Source organism: Giraffa tippelskirchi, chromosome 13 (assembly GCF_054371585.1).
Source record: "Giraffa tippelskirchi isolate mGirTip1 chromosome 13, T2T-mGirTip1v1.2.pri, whole genome shotgun sequence".
Taxonomy (NCBI): Eukaryota; Metazoa; Chordata; class Mammalia; order Artiodactyla; family Giraffidae; genus Giraffa; species Giraffa tippelskirchi.
Window position 1 is genome coordinate 54,317,607 of NC_137287.1, and position 19,111 is coordinate 54,336,717.

Below are 19,111 nucleotides of genomic sequence, written 5' to 3' on the forward strand. Positions count from 1 at the left end.
ACACTATTTAGGGGAGGGGGCAATGAGGTACAACCAGAAAGTTCACCTTAAAAAGCCAAGTTTGAGCAAGCATGAAACTCACAAGAAAGGTCAAACTTGGAGAGAAAGATTTGGGTGGCATCAACATATAGATGTTAGTTAAGAGTAGCCGAGGTTCCAAAGCGAACGGAGAGAGAGTGTAAGAGAAAGGAGCGGTAGGCCACTATAAGAAATCTGGTGATCCTTGGTGCCATATTGAAAATATGGGCAAAGAAAGAGTCATCACAGGAAGACTGAAAAGGCACAGTCGGAGGGATGGCGTGGGGAGGAGGACAAGGGGTAAGTAGAAATTTCAAGAAAGAGTAAATGAATGATACTCCTCTGAAATTCAGTGAAAAACCTGGTTCTCACTTTTTGAAAAAAAGGGCAACCTATCTGTGGAACTTATCAGTAAGGAGGACGTTTGTCACATCATCGAACTGGTTGAGAGGGAAGCCATATACAGTGGGCTGAGGGGTACATGCGAGGTGGAGAGGTAGATGAGTCCAAATATTCTTGGAAGTAGTGTGCCTTTAAATGGAGGAGAGAGATGAGATAATATCATGAGGGAGACCAAGAATCAAGAGAGAGTTGTTTTTAAGATGGTGAGAGATCTGAGTATAATTTTTTGCAGAAAAATGAAAGAGAGTCAGCCAATGGAGGTGGTTAATGTGTCACTGGGGAAATGAGATAATTGATGAAGAGGTTCTGGAAAAATTTATGTGGCATTTCTGATCTTACCTGACAAGTGGCGAATCTGCAAGTATCTGATCAGGTCCAGGGAGCCTCACAAGCTTTGATAAAGAGGAGGGATTTCTCATCCTCAAAAACTGGAGAGATGAAACAAATGGTGCAGTTGCAAATCTGGGGAGAGAGGCAAGTGAGGAAAGATAACGAGAGGGTTCCTTTAGTGAGCTCAGAGGTACAGTCATTATCTGAGAACAAAGGTGGAGTGATTGAGGTAGGTGATCTCAGAAAGCCTGGAAGATTTGTAATCATTTTTGTAAGGACTGAGAAAGAGATTGGCCAAGACACAAACCAAGTGATCCAAATATATCTGAGTATTCTGTTTTGGTCTGTCCCATCAGAGGTGGAGCAAGGGCAGGAGCAGATGCATCATCAGGAAGCCAGATCTGGCCTAGAGGTCAGCCAGCATTTTCCACAATAGCCCAGCTGGAGAGTCTGTTCTGTACATCTTGGAAGGTTGCCTGAGATAGCTTGTCCTTCTAGTTTATTCCAAATCTCAGCCCCAGGGTCCATCAGATTCCTCAAGCTTCTAAAATTAGGGTAATAGTTATGGCTGATGTTTAAGTCTTGATACGTTTTTACTCATTTAGTCCTCTCAACACATCTTGCGGGGTATCCCACAGTTTATAGAAGAGCAAACTGAGCCATATTGAGGTCACATGTCTTACACGAGTTCACATGATCACACACTCAGTGGATCTGGGATTCTAACCCAAAGGATCTACCTCCAGAGCCGCTGCTCTCAGCAGCAACATGGCACTGCTTCTGAAGACTAAGAAATGTTAGAGTTGGGAGGCAATTTCAGAACCACCTAAAGAAAGCCCTTCCTCTTGCAAAGGCTGTGCCCCAAGGTGCCCAAGTCACCAAAGGAGTAATGGGAGAACCACGACAAGAACCCCAGCTTCTGGGAGTAGCTGATTCTCCACACCAGCTCCAAATACCTCTCCTTGCTCCAAGCATGAGCTGAGTCTGAGCTGGGCCCCTTGGAGCTGGGAGTTGCCTGCCCCAAACTCCCTGGTTACATCTGTGAGGAGCTATACTGGCCCTCTGGTATGGAAGGACGACAGTTATGGTAGCACACATCATAGAGGGGCTTCTGGTCCTCAGAGACTACCGCTTGGTCTCCTTTCCATTAACTTCATTAACAATATGTACCATACTGAGGAGATATTTTCATGAGACTAGACAGTCCTTCTCCTTCAGTTCGCTGAATGGGCAGAGAACATTCATTTCCATACTCTTACTTCTAATCTAACTCAACTTTCCCCTCCCCAAATAGTGGATCGAGAGCAGCTTGACTTTTGCCTGACTCTTCTCAACCTTTTTAAAATAGCAGGAATCACTATGACCATTACATGCATAGATTATAATGTAAAAAAATAATGTAAATAAGGGGTGGCTCAAAATAATTTTAAATTTTCAGCTGGCTCTGGAGTATGGAAGGATTATAAACTTGCCTTCAAGTATTTTTACTTGGCATCTCAGAGTGGGCAGCCCCTAGCCATTTATTACCTGGCCAAGATGTACGCCACAGGAACAGGAGTGTTGCGATCATGCAGAACCGCTGTGGAGGTAAATCAAGAGCTGTTTCTGAAGTACTTTTCATTTGTCACACAGAGGAGGTGAAACTGTCCTTAAATTGTGGTGCCTTTGATTTTATACATATTATCTTGTTTCTTCCAGCTGACAATGTGAATACTGACATTTGCCAGAGAGGAAGAGCAGTGATGTAACTCAGCCTAGGAAAGGGAGGCAGAGAAACGATCCTTCCTCTTTCTTGCATCTGGCTTTTCATCAAGTTCAGAGCTCTCCTCAGAATTCAGTTAGGGAGCTCTGTTTCACTCTTCAATCAAATCGCCAGGGCAACTTGGCCATTCTTGTGGGATTGGGAGTTGTAACCTGGGAAGTGAAAGGCTTGATTTAGCCTAGAAAATGTAGCCTGCTTCTTCCCGGAAAGCAAGGTCCTGAGGTTTTTCTGATGATTTGGATGACACCTGAGAAAGTGAATTCTTTTAACCTGGGATAGTGGTGCACTTTTCAAAAGAATGCTTTTAGGATCTTAATGTCCTTCATTGATTTATTAAACACTTCCCCTGCACCAATATAAATACCTCCATGTTGTAATCTGACCCCTCTGAAATTCATTTCAAAAGCTGCCAGCTAATAATCTATCTTTAGATTTGCTCCTTTGCCAACTTCCTAATGAATTATGTATGGCTAACCTCTTTTGGTTACGTAAGCGCTGTTCAGCGCAGTTGACAGTTGTCCCCACACCGCTCTGCACACCTCCCTCACCGTTATGTCACCTGCACCCTCAGGCACTGTCTTCCGCTCGTTCTCTCTTTTCCACATCAGCTGCCCTCACAGGGCAGCAGTGCCTAGTAAGGCCCTTAAAAAGGAAACAAAAACAGAAGTTGGTACATTCTTGTCCTGCCAAACAGCCTCCAAGTCAGAAAAGTTTATTACACAAATTTAAAATAAGCCTCAGGAACTTGAAGCTCAAGACAAATAAAATATACACTTATAATCTTTGTGCCTATGAAAGGTATGAACCCCTCACCCTAAATAATTTTCAAAAGCCATGCTTCAGACCAAAAATCCTGGCCTGACCAGCCAGGAGGAACTAAAGACTGATGTCAGTTATCATTTGCATGGAATGACATGTATTGGCTAACTAATCTGCTTCATTTCTCTTTCCAAACACAGCTTTATAAAGGTGTCTGTGAACTAGGCCACTGGGCTGAGAAATTCCTGACAGCATACTTTGCTTATAAGAATGGTGATATAGATTCTTCTCTTGTTCAGTACGCACTGCTTGCAGAAATGGGGTATGAAGTAGCTCAAAGCAATTCAGCATTCATTTTGGAATCTAGTAAGATAAGTTAAAATTCTCTGCAATTCCCTAATCATACATATGCATATATGACTTTACTACAGGGGCATCTTAAGCCTTCCTAATGGAATGTCTCGCTCTCTTTTTTTTTTTAAGAAAAGGCTAAAATTCTTAAAAAAGAGAAGATGTATCCAATGGCATTTCTACTATGGAATCGAGCTGCCATTCAAGGTATCCGAACTTAGATAAAAATGAGCACTGCCTGGCCCCCGTCCACTATTATTCCTCTGATTTGCTACAGCTTAGCTCTTGGGCACATAGGCAGAAAGGTGCAGAATATCTAGTACGTGGTATTTCAAAGTGATGATAGGGTCACTCTTTGTTTGGAGGCCATTTCCAGAAATTTCTTTTGTTATTCTCAAGATCCCCAGTTTAGCATATGGCAGGAATTTTTCTATGGCGCTGTCTCCATGGCACCTAAACAGTTGTCTGAAACATGACAGTTTTACTCAAGAAATCAGTTTTCTTGATCTGACTTCAGTCACTCATTTGCTGAGTTTTTTTTTTAACTTATCAGAGATATGACCTATCTTTCAATGAGTTTATAGATAAAATTACTTATGGCTCTAAGACTTGCTTGATTCTTCTTTTAAAATATCACTTTGAATATTACCACAAACTTCAGATCCTTATTATAATGATTAGTAGGTAGCATCAGAAAAAAAATTTAATTAGCAAGATCCAACCGATCCCTCCCCCCTTCCTGGAGTTCCTAGGACCCGCTACAGGGATCACATGTGATGAGGAAGGTAGACAGGGTGGTGGGGAAGCAGTGGCAGGTGGCATTTGCATCATTGTGTCTCATTCCATTCTTTCCCTAAAATCATATTACTAAAAGCAGAGAGCTTCTGCAAAGCTGTCACTATTGGCATTTGGATATGTGAGGAACTGTCTTATAGTAAGAGCAATTTTACTTCCAATTAATTTCTTTAAGTCATCTCATGCTAAGGTCAAATCATCCCTTTTTTCCAAGAAGTGAATGGGATAAAAAACAATTCGCAGTTGATGAGGCAGAAGAAAAAGCCACCATTGGTGCCTTCTTAGATCCAGCTGAGCTGCTACCGCAGCGGCAAGCCATCCGTGTGATTTCAGTGAGAAATTACCGAAAAAAGAAAAGCCCATGTTTTCTAAAATCCAATGGAGACCTTGTTTGGAGTGGAGAAACAACACCAGCAATTTCTCAGCTATGGCAAATCAGCTCAATTGTAGCAAATACAAGTTTATCCCAAGCTATAAAATGCTACAGAAGCTGCACCAAGGGAAAGAGACCTTGAAAACGAGAGGACATTAATATTAAACAGAATTCACCAATATAAAAATGTCGGACCACTAAAAATAATTATGTGTCAAAAGAGAGGTCAGGCATGAGTGTCCCTGAAGATGTAGTCGCTGAGTGGCTGTCTCAAGGTGAGGAAATCTAGTCGTGGAAGTTAGGCTTCCAGTCAGTCACTGGTGGTGCTTACCTTCAGGAGCTGCTGTGTGTGACGAGGCTGCTGAACCGTCAAGATGGTGAAATGGAGGGGAAATCCTTCCCCCTGTCTAGTGACCCTCTGGGAGCCTGTCAGGATTGCCACCTGCCCCCAGGCAGTCACCTGAGTAGGGTGGAGCTGAATCCTCTGGAGAATCTGCTTGTTCACAACTTTTCATTCTTAGAGACCTCTGGGATCCTGCTTACTGCTTGTAAAGCTCAAAAATGCAGAGTCCTGTTCTTTTGTGGTTATGGTGCAGAAGGAATCTTGGGGTCAAAAGTTAAGGCAGCTTTGGGCAAAATTAAAGATGGAGCAGGTTTCTCTTTAGAGCTCAAAGGGTCTCTTGCCTCTCCAGGCCCCTCCAGGCCCCTCTTCTGGACATCATTTCTATAAGGTCTTGCCCCCAGCTACCTGTACATTTTGAAGTACCTGGGAAGCAAACCCTAACAACTAATATCTTTGGCAGCTTAAGAATTTTATAATGTTACTTCTACTTACAGAAAGCTAAAGGTGGTTTACATTTAGTACAGGATTCCAGAAGGTTAAAAGAACTTCAGAGCCCAAAGGAATCAATTTCAAAAATTTTTAGGCTTTGTTTTAGGCCAAATGGGGAGAAAAACTTAGAAGGAGTCCTATAGCCCTTAATGATATGGACCATATCACACAGGGTTACTTTCCGGTTTTCCAAGTAAGCCTAGACAGTGCATCAGGGTTGGCCGCAGTTGAACTGGATGTCCTGCATGAGCATTCCCTCATCTTTCCAATCAACATAGTCCTAGTGACTGAAAACACAGGCCCCAGAGACCCCATTAGAGGTCATCCCTAATTAGCCTTCAAAAGACTAAAGTCTCATAGCTTAAAAAGTCATGTGAATTTTTTCTACTCAAACATGAATATGTTCCTGTTTGTTGGAAATTAAGATTGTAAAATACTTAACATCTGGGAAAAGCATTTTCTGAAAAGTTCCCTACCATGTGTACCCACTCATTCCATAAATATTCATCAGGTTCCGTTCCTGTTCTGGGACTGTATTAGTAATCAAGAGCTTCAAAGTTTTCTCTCATCAAAGAGAGAGAGAAAATAAACTAGTAAACAAAATAATGATACATGCTGTGAAGAAATAAACCATGGAGATGGGACAGATAATTACTGAAGTGTAGTCTGACAAAGTGGTCAGGGAAGGTGCTAGGCAGGAAGCAACGTTTGCAGTGAGATCAGAAGGATGAGGAACTCCAAATATGCCAGGTAGAGGGGCTTGAAGAATGTTACTGCAGGGATCCCGAGGCAAGGATGAGCTTGGTGTGTTGAAGGAATATGAAGAAGGCCAGAGCATACCAAGAAATTGAGAAGCAATAAGGATAGTCAGGGAGGCAGAAGACAGACAAGGCATCACTTGCAAGTCAGGTCAGGAATCTGGATGTTATTCCAAGTGCAAAGTGAAGGCACTTGAGGGTTTTCACACAGGGAATACCATGATTCAATTTTGCATGTGAAAAATATCATCTTGGCTGTTGTGCAGAGAATAGATTGAAAAATGGAGCTAAAAGCACACTTTGGAGGCTATTGTAATATTCCAGGATGAGACTAGATGGTAGAGGAGAGGGCAAAAAATGGGTGTGTTTTAGAGAAAGAGGACTTGCTGATGGATTTGATAATAAAAGTGAGAGGAAAGAACTGGGAATAATTCTCCTAGATTTATGGCCTGAGAAGTGGGGTGCTGGCACTGACAGAGGAAAGAAACTAATGATTTTGTCTGGAGGAAGGGGTAATGGAGTGTTAAGAATCTCTTCTGGATGTCTTAAGTTTGCGATCCGGGTAGGGAAGTCAAGAAGGCACCTGTAAGAATCTGGAGCTTATGAGAGACAGGACTATAAACACAAATTCAGGAATAGTGAACCAAGAGAGCTGTGGAACTAGATGAGATCACGTACACCATCAGAGCAGAGTGGTGGAGAGAGGAGGGGAAAGGCAGGAGAGAAGAGGAAAGAAGGGAAAGAAGCTGGAGGAAAAAAATCAGTGATAAGCCCTTACCAGTCCGACATTTAGAAGTTAGTGGAGGATGTCAGGCAAGAGTTTGTAAAGGAGAGGCCTATGGGGCATGAGGGAAGTCGAGAGAAGAAAGGACTTGGGCAGTTAGGTCCAGGCATTCCAGTGTGGCTTAGTGGCCCAGTGCAGTGAAGACAGGGATGTGACCAGGGGTTTTGGCTTCATGGAAGTTATCGACCACCTTGAAAGTCGCAGTTTCTTGGAAGAGGGAGCATAAGCTTGGCTGGGGGGGGTTGAAGAGTATGTGGGAGGAGAAGCTTTCAAGACAGCGAGTATAGAACACACTTTTGGAAAGGCTGAGTGTGAGGTAAACCGAGAAATGGGGCGTTGTGACAAGGAGATGCTGTAGGATGAAGAAATAGGATGAAGGGTTTGATGTCATTCACGGAAGATACCAAAGTGTGTTTGGTGACTGATGGGACTGGAAAAGGGGAGGAGCTGGCGATGCAGGAGAGCAGAGCTTCTGCAGGAGTGAAACCTGAGCAAAGAGGGATGGGATCCAGTTGACCTACCTTCAGAAAATGAATCTAAAAGGTAAAATTAATAATGTTACATTCTGGGACTTCCCTGGTGGCGTGGTGGATAAGAATCCACCTGCCAATGCGGGGGACACTAGTTCGCTCTCTAGTCTGGAAAGATTTCCCATGCTACAGGGCAACTAAGTCCGAGCACCACAACTGCTGAGCCTGTGCGCCACGACCACTGAAGCCCCCAAGAAGCCATGGCAGTGAGAAGCCGGGGCACCGCAGCCAGAGCATCCCCCACTATCCACACCCCAAGAATGCCCACATGCAGCAATGAAGACGCAGCCTGGCCAAAAGAAACAAAAATATAGCAGAGTGTACATGTAAAAAATATTTAGAATGTTTTACTCTTTAAGAACATTTGTACTATACTGTGGGAATTATCCTACAATGAAGACAGCTTTTATTGTGTGTTATATCCATAAATCATATCTAATCCTGATTGTAGGATTCTAAGTGTTTTTTTCCTTTTCTATATAGATTATCATTAGGTTGAGTTACTAGGAACTACGCCAGAATCATTTGAGTTATTCTTCTTCTCTTTCTGGTATTTCTATCAGGCAATGCATTTGCTAGAGTGAAAATTGGAGATTACCATTTCTATGGCTACGGGACCACGAAAGACTATCAAACAGCAGCCACACATTACAGCATCGCGGCCGACAAGTACCAGAGCGCACAAGCCATGTTCAACCTGGGCTATATGTACGAACATGGTTTAGGTATCACAAAGGTAATTGTGCTGGTAATCATCCAAATCTAGTAACAATGGAGGTACAGGAGGGAAAATGTGTAAATGTTTTCCATTTCATTGATGTCATCACTGGAGAGAAGAAGCCTTAACATTTGCTGAGTCCTCCCACAGGCCAATTCGTACTATGGACCCTAACATAGACCCCATAAGGTCGGATTTATTTTCTCCATGAAGCCTTAGGACATAACTAACAAGTAGAAGAATTCTGGACTGCGTGTGGTGTGTGTGTGTGATAAGTCATGTCCGATTCTTTGTGATCCCATGGACTGTAGCCCGCCAGTCTCCTCTGTTCATGGAATTTTCCAGGCAAGAATCTAGACCGATCTGATTCATAGTAAATTCACACTTTTTCCAGCAACACTAGTGGGCTCTGCTCCCACTCCCTTCCACCTCCAGTTCTCTTTCCATTAGTTTCCATTGACTCTGTAATCACCTAAATGGGAAAAGAATTTTAAAAAGATTAGATACATGTATGAATCTGTGATATGAATCACCTTGCTGTACACCTGAAACTAACACAACATTGTTAATCAACTGTACTCCAAAAAAAATACAAATTAAAAAAAATTTTCCCACTGATTCTCAAGTTCTCAGAAGTAAGGAAGCAGTGAAAATGAGGTCCCAGCTGGATACTGGGAGGTGCTTTGATCCAGAATTGTCTTTTGAAACGCCTGCTGTGTACATGACACAGCACTGAGAGCTCTAGGAGGCCCAAGAAGATGGGTCTCCAACCTTTAAAAACTACACTTGCCTTGAGGAGACGAGGCATGTTCACTAAGACGAGGGCTAAAACTACAAGGGAATATTGAGTAAATCCTGTAGTAAGTGTAATTAAGACAGAAGATGGCACTGGGGTCTGACAGGGTGAGAAAGGTGCATTAAATATTAGTAATGATAAAATAGCCAGGTGTCGCTGTATTGTGTGTACCACCTCATTTAAGTCACATAACCACTCAATGAGATGCATCCTATCATTGGCCTCCGTTTTTGCCACAGAGCAGGTTAAATCACAGGACCGAGTTTGCAGGGCTCATTGGAGGTGGAACCAGAATTTGAGCCCAGATCTATCTGACCCCACGTTTCTGGTGGGAAAAGTGGGCCCTGCATTAATGCATTGTCTATGCTTTCTTCTTCCTTCCGGTTGTGCTAGTAACTGGGAATTATTGCAGGGAATTTCCCAGCTGACAACCGCTCCCCTGCATGCTGCAGCAAGGGCTTCTTGTTCAGGTGCCCACAGTCCAGTGGGAGAGATGCTTGCCTTTCTGTGCTCCCCTGCGCCTGCCTTTTGCCTGATGACTCTTCATCTTCCCCGACACCCGAAGCTGTGGAAAGAACGTCAAATCCAAATGCAGCCTGTTATCCCTGTTCTTAGGAGGTGCAAGTTTCCTGTGCTTATAAAATGGGGGCAGAGGGGATGGGACCAAATAGCTAAACTGGTTGATTCTTTGGATGTTATCAAACCACACTCCCTCCCTCTCAGCTGTCATCCACATCTGTCAACCAAACAGTGATACAGCCCTGCCCCAGGCTTTAAGGATGAAACGGAGAAGCCTTTGTGAAAGGGCTTTGTAGAGAAACAGTGTGTGGAATCGCTGTTATGTAGATCAGAAGAGAATTTGAAGGATTGCTAAATCAGGCTTCAATAGGATTAAAGCTTTTGTTCCTCATTCCCCATGTAAAACAGAACCACACTGGTGAGAGGATCATTGTCTGTATGAAAGATAAAAGTGACCCCACCCCCTGGGTTAAATTCACATGAGCTCTCCTGACCCCCTGTGCGTCAAGGAGGACTTGACAGCCCTGTCCTCACCACCGTGAGGTCATCTAGCCTTGATTCCCCGCAGCGGGGAGAGCGGCTCTGTCGGGACACAGGGTTGGCCAACTACACAGCCTGCCCGCCACCTCAGGGGCTTTGGTTTTCCTCTGCGGAGCCACTGCTGGGCTCTCTCCTAGGCACTTTCTTCACAATGTCAAATAGCAGTTGTCGAGACAGACATTTCATACATCTAGAGAACACTTTGAAGTTCCTCTCTGGTCACATTTCTATTCTTTTCAGTCAGGGTTCTTGTTAAATCAAGGGTAGTTCATTTTGATCAGTCTCTCAGTCACACATATATTTTTTCCTACAGAAAGTCTCTACATTTAACCAAAAAAAAAAAAAAAAAGGAAAAACTGCACTTAACCTCAGACCTGGACACAGAAATTTTAGAATTTTTAGATTCAGTTAATGAGGAGACATTGCTCTTTGTCTTTATTAATTTATTTTGTTTAGTAATTAGTAAAATAATAACCAAGTACCCAGAGGCCAAGTTTAATTAATCTTGCTATCTTGCAGTCAAATTAATGATGAGATATCACTTCTTCTAATTCTTAAAACAAATATGCGGATAATTGAAAGCCCAAAGCTTGTTCCAGGGATGTTTAATGAAAGCAAAGCAATTAGGAGAACAGGATTTGATAGTACCCAAGTCATCAAGTAATTACACATGTCTTTAACAAGGCTCTTCACCATCCTTTGTGTTACTTAAACCTCATGCAAACCGGTGGAAAAGGTGAGTCTTAACATTTTTAACAGGATTTATCGGAGAATCAAATAGGGTTTTGGTAAACTCTGTAGTTAAGCCTTCTGGAAGAAGAAAGGTACAAATCAACTCTTGGTAAATCAATGCAAAAACATGGGTTATTTTTCTCATCCTTCTTTAGGAGCAGATTTGGGGACTAGGGTGATATAGATTAATTACCCTAATGGCTTCATTGAGAAACATCTCAACATCTCATTCTCCAATATCTGACTTCAAGTTAAGCTCACTCGACTTAAACTACCTGTTCTTTTGTCCTTATCCTGGTTCAGGCCAAAGTTTCTATTTGTTGTAAAGGCTCCTCAGAGGTCTCTCATTCTAGTGTTCTTCCTTGAACTGTATGGCAGAGAAAGCTCGGTCCACCAAAGATTTGTAATCCCCAGTGGAGGAAATATTTGCTGCTGGGATATGGCTCCTAGTCTGAGACTACACTTCCCAGCTCCCGTCACATCCATGTGACTACTTTTCAGTGAAGGAATGGATGTGAAAGGGAAGAGTGTCACTTCTGGGCCAAAGCTGCTAAGAAGTAGATGCAGCTTCTCCCAGAGGCTGTAGCACAGAACCATCCCAGGAAAATTTACCACCAACCAATAACATCCACAACGGACTGTTGAATGTGTTAAACCACTGAAATGTGGGGGTTTGTTTGTTACAGATGTTAGCATTGCTTCAGTTAACGTACATGCAGCTAGCGAAGCCCCACCACTTTATTCTTTATACTTTAACGGTATAACTCCGGTACTGTTACTCTGCCGCTTAACTTCCCCCAAAGCGTGCGTGCGCGCGCGCACACACACACACACACAGACACACACACAGATATAAATACGAGCAAATGCAAAAATAAAAAAGAATCTCACTGACTTTCTATTGCCTAACGACACACACATATGAATACAAGCAAACAAACACGAAAATAAGAGAATCTTACGGACTTTCTATTGCCTAATGAAGTCCAGACTTCTTACCTTCTTACCCTGGCATTCAAAACCCTCCTTGACCTAACCTGCCTTGGTAATAATGGCTGGATATGCCACTATTTCCCTATATATCTTCTAGGCTGCTTTTCCTTTCCCCCACCCTTCAACTGCACCCTCCTGACTTTAGGTCATATTGCCCCATTTGCTGAAATGATCTCCTCTCACGTTTTTGCCCATTGAAGACCAATCCATTTTTCAAAAAGTAGCTCCAATATCATCTCCTCTATGAATCCTTCGATGAATCCCTAGATTTAAAAGACATCTGATTCTAAATTTCTGTGGTATCATGCCTTGCTTTTCTTCATTCATTTACTTAGATATTTATCAAGTTCTTGTTTTGTATCCCGAAACACTGTGTGTGATTCTGGGGATACAAGAACAAGGCATCTTTCAAAGAGTTCACAGTGTGCTATGAAGAGACACATCCATAATGATGGTGAAAGCGCAAAATGGTGTGTGTGCGCACATGAGAGTGAGGGAGTGATAGTCGCTCAGAAGCGTCCCACTCTCGGCGACCCCATGGACTGTAGCCCGCCAGGCTCCTCTGTCCATGGGATTCTCCAGGCAAGAATACTGGAATGAGTAGCCATTTCCTTCTCCAGGGGATCGTTCCGACCCAGGGATCAAACCTGGATCTCCCGTGTTGCAGGCAGACTCTTAACAGCCTGAGCAACCAGGGAAGCCTACTATGAAGAGACATTTCTAAGGATAAAGACAGGTCAGCTTAAAAAGCATCAGCAGATACATGCTTGACTTTATCTTATAATCTACAGACAATACACTGGAATATATAATGGATCCATACACTTTTTCGAAAGGAATACCTGAGACAGAAGTAGCAATAAAGTTTTAAATGACAATCATCAATCAGATGAAATAATTTAGATGAAGCTTATGTCTCTCAAAGAGATGGGGACTGGGCAAGTGGTCAGGAAGGAAATATAATGTGCTTTTAACTTTGTATGAAAAATAATGTTCATTTTCATGTTGCTGAACATAGTTCTCTTTTTGCAAAATAAATCCTCTACTTCAACTTACCATCCGAATGCTTTAAGAAAGGTTATGACTCTTTCTAAAAGATGTATATTTTGTCCTGTCGTATTTCTGAGAGGGCCATTTTAATATTTAACTTTAACTTGGCTTTTCCAGAAAATAATTCTGTTCTGGTGTTTAAAACTTCAGCTTTAACACTCCATAGGTGGTCAGACCAGACAAATGAGAAATAAAAAAAATGCTTAATGCCATAATTACTTTTATTTTTGACAGATCTATTTGTAATTTACTCAGTAGATGTGGTTTTGTTTTACCTGCAGGAACCAAAAAAATGTGTTATCTTGTATGTCTAACTATAATATATTGAAACTCATTTCCAAAGGCTAATTTCCTCTCACCTTTTGTCTTAATTTGTATAGATTTTCTAGTCAATATCTTAAAACATATATGCTCTCTTCCATTTTAAAGAGTATCAAAACAAACAACAACAACAACAAAAATAGCGAAAAAAACTCCAAAAATAAAAATAAAGAGTATCATGTGTTTCTTACTATGTCAAAAAAACATTTTAGAACAGAATCTGATAGTACGATTCCTCAGCCTGAATGAATAGTTTTTTATTTTACAAACCCGTAAAATCTCAGCTCTGCCACTTACAAGTCATGAATTTGGATAAGTAGCTTAAGCTCTCTGTGTCTCAGTTTTTTCGTCTTTAAAATGGGGTTAATATCATCTGCCCTATAGCTTTGTCACAGGGGTTAAATGACATCACAACAGTGATGGCTGTTACACAGTAAATATTTAATAAGTATTAGTCATTATTATGCAATACTGTGCAACCATTAAAAATAAAAATATTATAGACTAATGAAATATCTTAGAATGTGGTATATTGCTTGAAATATATCATTAGCTTAAGAAAACAAGACCAAGTATCATACAGAGTGAAAAATTTCTAAATTAAAAATATGTATATATGAATATAAAAACACTGAAATGCTAGTAGGATGTGTGTGGAATATCAGTAGTTACCTCTGTACAGTGAGATTGCGGGTGTATTCCCCTCATTTGTTCACCTCTATATTTTCAAAGTTTCCACTAATTAACGTATTTATAATAAGAAAATAAGAATGGATTATTAAAGAAACTATCTCTGTACCAGTATAAGAAATTTTTGATGACACCCAAAGATTCTGGGCTGGAAACCCCCTGCATCATGTGATTGAACAATTTTCATAAACCAGATACTTTATTGCTGGAGAATTCTATGTCTTTGAGTTGTGAGCAACTTTTGAACATGTGAGCATTGAATAGGACTTCAGCACACCTGACATTATAGTCAGAAACATGTAAGAAGTCTATAGATTGGTTTACATAATCTCCTAATCACTGAATTTAAAGCAAAATAAACTCAAATGTACCACAGAAAAGTTAAACGTAAGTGGACTAGATGTGCAATGGACATATTTAATGAAGCTTGGGAATCACCAAAGCACTGTTTATCAAGGGGAATTTTTGTGTGGAAATGATTTTGATTTTCTTTTTTACTAAATAAGATCAAAGAACAAGGAGTCTTTTCCAGAGTCTAGTAATAAAATTTTCTTTCTATGAGTTGCCCTAATTAGCCAGAAATGTTCAGGATTTTCCTTCTCTGGTAATTTTAAAGAAAGACTTTCCTATCCCATCCCACCCCCTCTGCTAATGGTGAGGCCGCCTTGGCCAGGAGCCAGCTCATCCCGCTTGAATGGTACTTCTCTGCTATTTTTTATTATAAGCCAAGCGACTGAATTGTGATATTTGTGCCCCAAGAAATGAAATAATAACTCTTGCTGGCTTCAAATAAGAAGGAATGCCTGAGATATTGACACAGGCTGCCTTTTTCTGAGCGTCCCATTCAAGTTAGTATGCCTGTCATGTGTGGGGGTGACACCACTGTTATCATCTGTAGGGTGTTTTCAAATGAACAGCCATTGAATTTGTTGGAATTAGAGACACAAATTAGAGTTTTTACAACATCCATTTTCTGTGTTGCCAGAAAGATTTGTTCTGAACAGTCTTCTGAATTTTAAGTATTTTAAGCAGGCCTTATTCCTCTTTCTCAAACATAAATTTACCAGTCCACAAAACTTTGGGAAAATTTAAGAAATGACAAGCAGAACACAGCTGTGAGGACACCACCCAAGAAATGTGTTTAGCCGAGGCTTCAGGATTCACAACTATTAAGGCCTGTGTGATGGGAGTCTGGCAGGTGGAGGGGAGAGACAGGCATACAGGATGACTACAGTCTGTGAAAAATTCTTCTCCTTCCCCTTCTTTTGAAAATAATCCACAGGCACCCAAGCAGAGTAGACCTTTAAAAGCAATTCTACTTAGCCTTTTCATTATTCTGTTTGGGGAAACAAGACAACTATAAAGCAAGCAAAAAAACAAGCCATAAGTAGGTGAAAATGAAAGAGAAACACATTTTGATCTGCCATGGCATAACTTAATGGGAAAAAATTGTTCCTAAAAATATAGTATGTCATTTATGGAATCAAATTCCAGCCTGAGAGCCAAAGTAGTTTATTGACTCATTTCTCATTTATTCATTCATTTGATGTGTTATCAAAGACTTACCATGTACTTGACACTTCATTAGGCACTGAGAATTCAGGGGCAAACAGGCAGTTCAAACCCTTATCTTCAAGGCTCTGAAGACAATGAATTAACAAATCCCAAACCTTCAAGTATAATGAGTACATGAAGAAAAGTAGGAACTTTAAATGCTTATCACTATCCGTATTGCCATTTGTTTTGGGAGCTGTATTGTTAGCGTCTGCTCTCCTGCCCCTGTAATTGGAATCATAGATCTGGTTCAGTGATACCAAGAAAGCTCTTCGAAGACTGTGTTGATTTTCTATGGATGCTGTAACAAATTACCACAAACTCAATGCCTTAAAACCACACACATTTATCTCACTGTTTCTGTAGGTGAGAAGTCTAGGTGAGCTCGATTGGGCCCTCTGCATAGGGTCTGCAAGCCTGAAATCAAGGCTGTGTTCCTAACGGAGGGCTCTGGGGAAGAATCTGCTTCCAAACTTGTTCAGATCAATGTCCAAGTTCAGTTTCTTGTGTTTATAGGACTGGGGGCCCCATTTCCTTGCTGGCTGTCCACATTCATTCTCCTGTCCAAGGGGGCCCTTCCAGCAACAGGAAATTGAGTCCTTCCCATGTCTAGAACCTCTGACTTCTCCTCTGCCACATCTCTCTGCCTTTCTCTTCTCTCTGTGAGAAAACTCAGTGTTTAAGGGCTCATGTGATTACATTGAGTCTACCAGGTCCTTCAGGACAATCTCCCTATCTTAACGTTTGAAACCTTATTTACATTTGCAAAATTTGCTCTGCCCTTGTAACATAACATTTTTTAACATTCATTTTTAAAAATTTTTAATAGACTTTAGCAATCTTGTTTTTACATTTTATCTTTTTAAAATTAATTATTTGGGTCCTAGTTGCGACCCACAAACTCTTAGTTGCAGCGTGTGGGATCTCATTCCCTAGCCAGGGGTTGAACTGAGGCCCCTGTGTTGGGAGCTCTGAGTTGAGTCTTAGCTACTGGACCACCAGGGAAGTCCCATAACATATTAATAGGTTCCAAGGATTAAGGCTTGACCATCCTGGGGTAGGGGGGTGGGGAAAGCATCCAGACCTGCCAAAGATAAATTTCAAACAGTGGCTTTCACAAATCTGCACCTAATAAGTATGGGCTGTTCTTCTATTTCCAGGACATTCACTTGGCCAGGAGATTATACGACATGGCTGCTCAAACAAGTCCGGACGCTCACATACCAGTGTTCTTGGCCCTCATGAAATTGGAAACTGTGCATGTGCTCCAAGATATCCTGTTTTTTAATGTAAGTTTGTCTCATATAGGTCCCAAATCTCTGGAAACTCCAACGAGCAACTCTTGGGCAGAGGGATGGGGGGAGATGATGTTCTGAATAAAGTGGGAGGCTTGGTTTTATTTTTGACATAATGTCTCTTGCCTGCAGTTTACAATGAGATGGAAATGGATGAAATTGGACAACGCCGTTGGACCATACTGGGATTTATTTGTGATTGGCCTAATTGTTGCTGTGCTGATCTTCTTGCTTAGAAATCGCTATGGGTAGGATCTGCACCATAGAAAAACCTGCTCATGGGAACCAGTTCACTTCAAGTTATCTTCACTAAATAAAAAATTTCCCCATCAGACTCAGGAGCCTGCTGCTGACTTCTTATACAGGCTTTGAGGGAAAATGGACAAAGACTGGGACCTGTCCTCTAAGAAACCATTTCAGACCTCCTACTTAGCTGAGATGACTCCTTGTGGGGAGAGGTTTGTTGGAGACTCATCAGCTAAGATTCCCTTACAAACTTCTCATCTTGGGGTGCTCTAGTCCTGTGTGTTAGTTGCTCAGTCATGCCTGACTCTTTGTGACCCCATGGACTGCAGCCCATCGGGCTCCTCAGTCCATGAGATTTTCCAGGCAAGATCACTGGAGTGGCTTGCCATTTCCTTCTCCAGGCTCTAGTCCTGAGTTAGGGATGAAGACCACCCATTTTCATGTGGTTGTGACAACCTGTCCCCTTTTGAGAGGACAAATGGGTTTCTCGGCTCCTACAGACATACTGAACTTGGGAGAAGGGAGAGTTTGGGGAGGGCAAGAACACAGACCCCTCAGAATTTGAGAAAGGCCAAGAATTACAGACTCTTATCTTGAGGGAATGACCTGGTGAGCCACAGTCTATCCTTGATGAGCCAAAGTTCCTCATGGCTTTGCTGTGCCTGGGGACTGACTCAGCCTCCTTACCGGGGTCTTTCTGTCTGAGCACCCTGAGCAGCCGTGTAGTGAACAGCACCATCTGGGATCTGTCCAGCATTGCATCCCTCTCTTCCATTCCTCACTGGAATCCTGGGGACTCCCCTTCGGAATACTCACAGTGGGTAATGGTACAAGCCTCCAAGAACAGAAGGTAAAGGGCCCCGCTCTTTGTCTCCCCTGATGGATGAGGCAGGGTTGGGGCCCAGGGCTGGGGCAGTGGGGAGGAGACAAGTGCAGGAGACCCACGACCGAAGTCAAGGGCCAGGCTTAAATCTCACTCTCACTGAGCCTCAGTTACCTGACCTGCAAAATGAAAAGATTGATCTTTTCATCTTTTTCCCTTGGGATAAATCTACCCACTCCAGTATTCTGGCCTGGAGAATCCCATGGACTGTCCATGGGGTCGCAAAGAGTCAGATACGACTGAAAGACTTTTTCACTTCTTCAGGATCTTAGACAGCTGGTATGAAGATTAATGGGATAATGCACGTAAAGGAATTATCACAGGGTCTGGTATCTAGAATGGATTTCCATAAATGGCAACTTTTAATATTCTCTAAAAGCTCATGGCAGATTGGTTGGAACATGGGGACAGCTGAGGTGATAACAATCAGTGTGGTTTCAGTACCCAGAGGTTAGTTCTCCAGCCAAAATGCTGGGTGTTTAGGCAGGAAAAGATTGTACTTGCCTACTTGAAAACCCAAACTAGGGACAGGAAGAGAGTTAATTGATAATGTTGATCATAATCAGAAGGGAGAGTGAAATGGATCTGGAACCAAACACCCTGTGTTTGAGGTCCAGCTTTGTCCCTTAGTAGCTCTGCGGCTTTGGGCATAGTTTCTCCAAACCTCAATCTTTCCTCCATCAAATGAGATTAATTCCTACCTGACTGTAGATTTGTGAGATTTCAATAAGTCTAACTTCACAGATGCTTTGTAAACATTGTATATACACATGCCGGCCACAGTCTTTACTTGGCCATTAACTATCCAGGCCTGTCTGAGGTCCAAGTATTTAGAATTTCCTGCACACAATCCTTGATTTACTAGAGAGTTCCATTTCCAAAGGAACAATGAAAGCCTAATTTGCAAATGTGAAAGGAAGGAGCAGGCAATATCCAAGCCTCAGGTCAGGGCCTAATTCATAGGCTGGCTGTGCAGTTCTATTTCACAGGTGTCTGGAATGTGAGCACATCAGAGACGGGATAAATGCAAAGAGGGGAGCATAGAGTCGGTGAGCCCCAGCTCCAAGACCGGCTGAAAAA

The 19,111-nt window shown here is 42.0% G+C and overlaps 1 protein-coding gene across 11 annotated transcripts in view; it reads left to right on the forward strand.

Annotated features, from left to right (window-relative positions):
* The window catches only part of SEL1L2 (SEL1L2 adaptor subunit of SYVN1 ubiquitin ligase), a 123,546-nt gene extending 106,310 nt beyond the window's left edge, over window positions 1-17,236 (forward strand). For 10 of the 11 annotated variants that reach the window (XM_081556505.1, XM_081556508.1, XM_081556501.1 and 7 more), the window contains 6 exons: window positions 2,189-2,337; window positions 3,472-3,637; window positions 3,755-3,829; window positions 8,258-8,430; window positions 16,768-16,896; window positions 17,035-17,236. In XM_081556505.1, coding sequence (XP_081412631.1) covers window positions 2,189-2,337; window positions 3,472-3,637; window positions 3,755-3,829; window positions 8,258-8,430; window positions 16,768-16,896; window positions 17,035-17,154 — 812 coding nt within the window. In that variant the 3' untranslated portion in view covers window positions 17,155-17,236. The remainder of the gene's footprint in view (window positions 1-2,188; window positions 2,338-3,471; window positions 3,638-3,754; window positions 3,830-8,257; window positions 8,431-16,767; window positions 16,897-17,034) is intronic. The other variant, XM_081556507.1, reaches the window with a different exon arrangement.
* The last annotated feature ends 1,875 nt before the right edge of the window (window positions 17,237-19,111 follow it).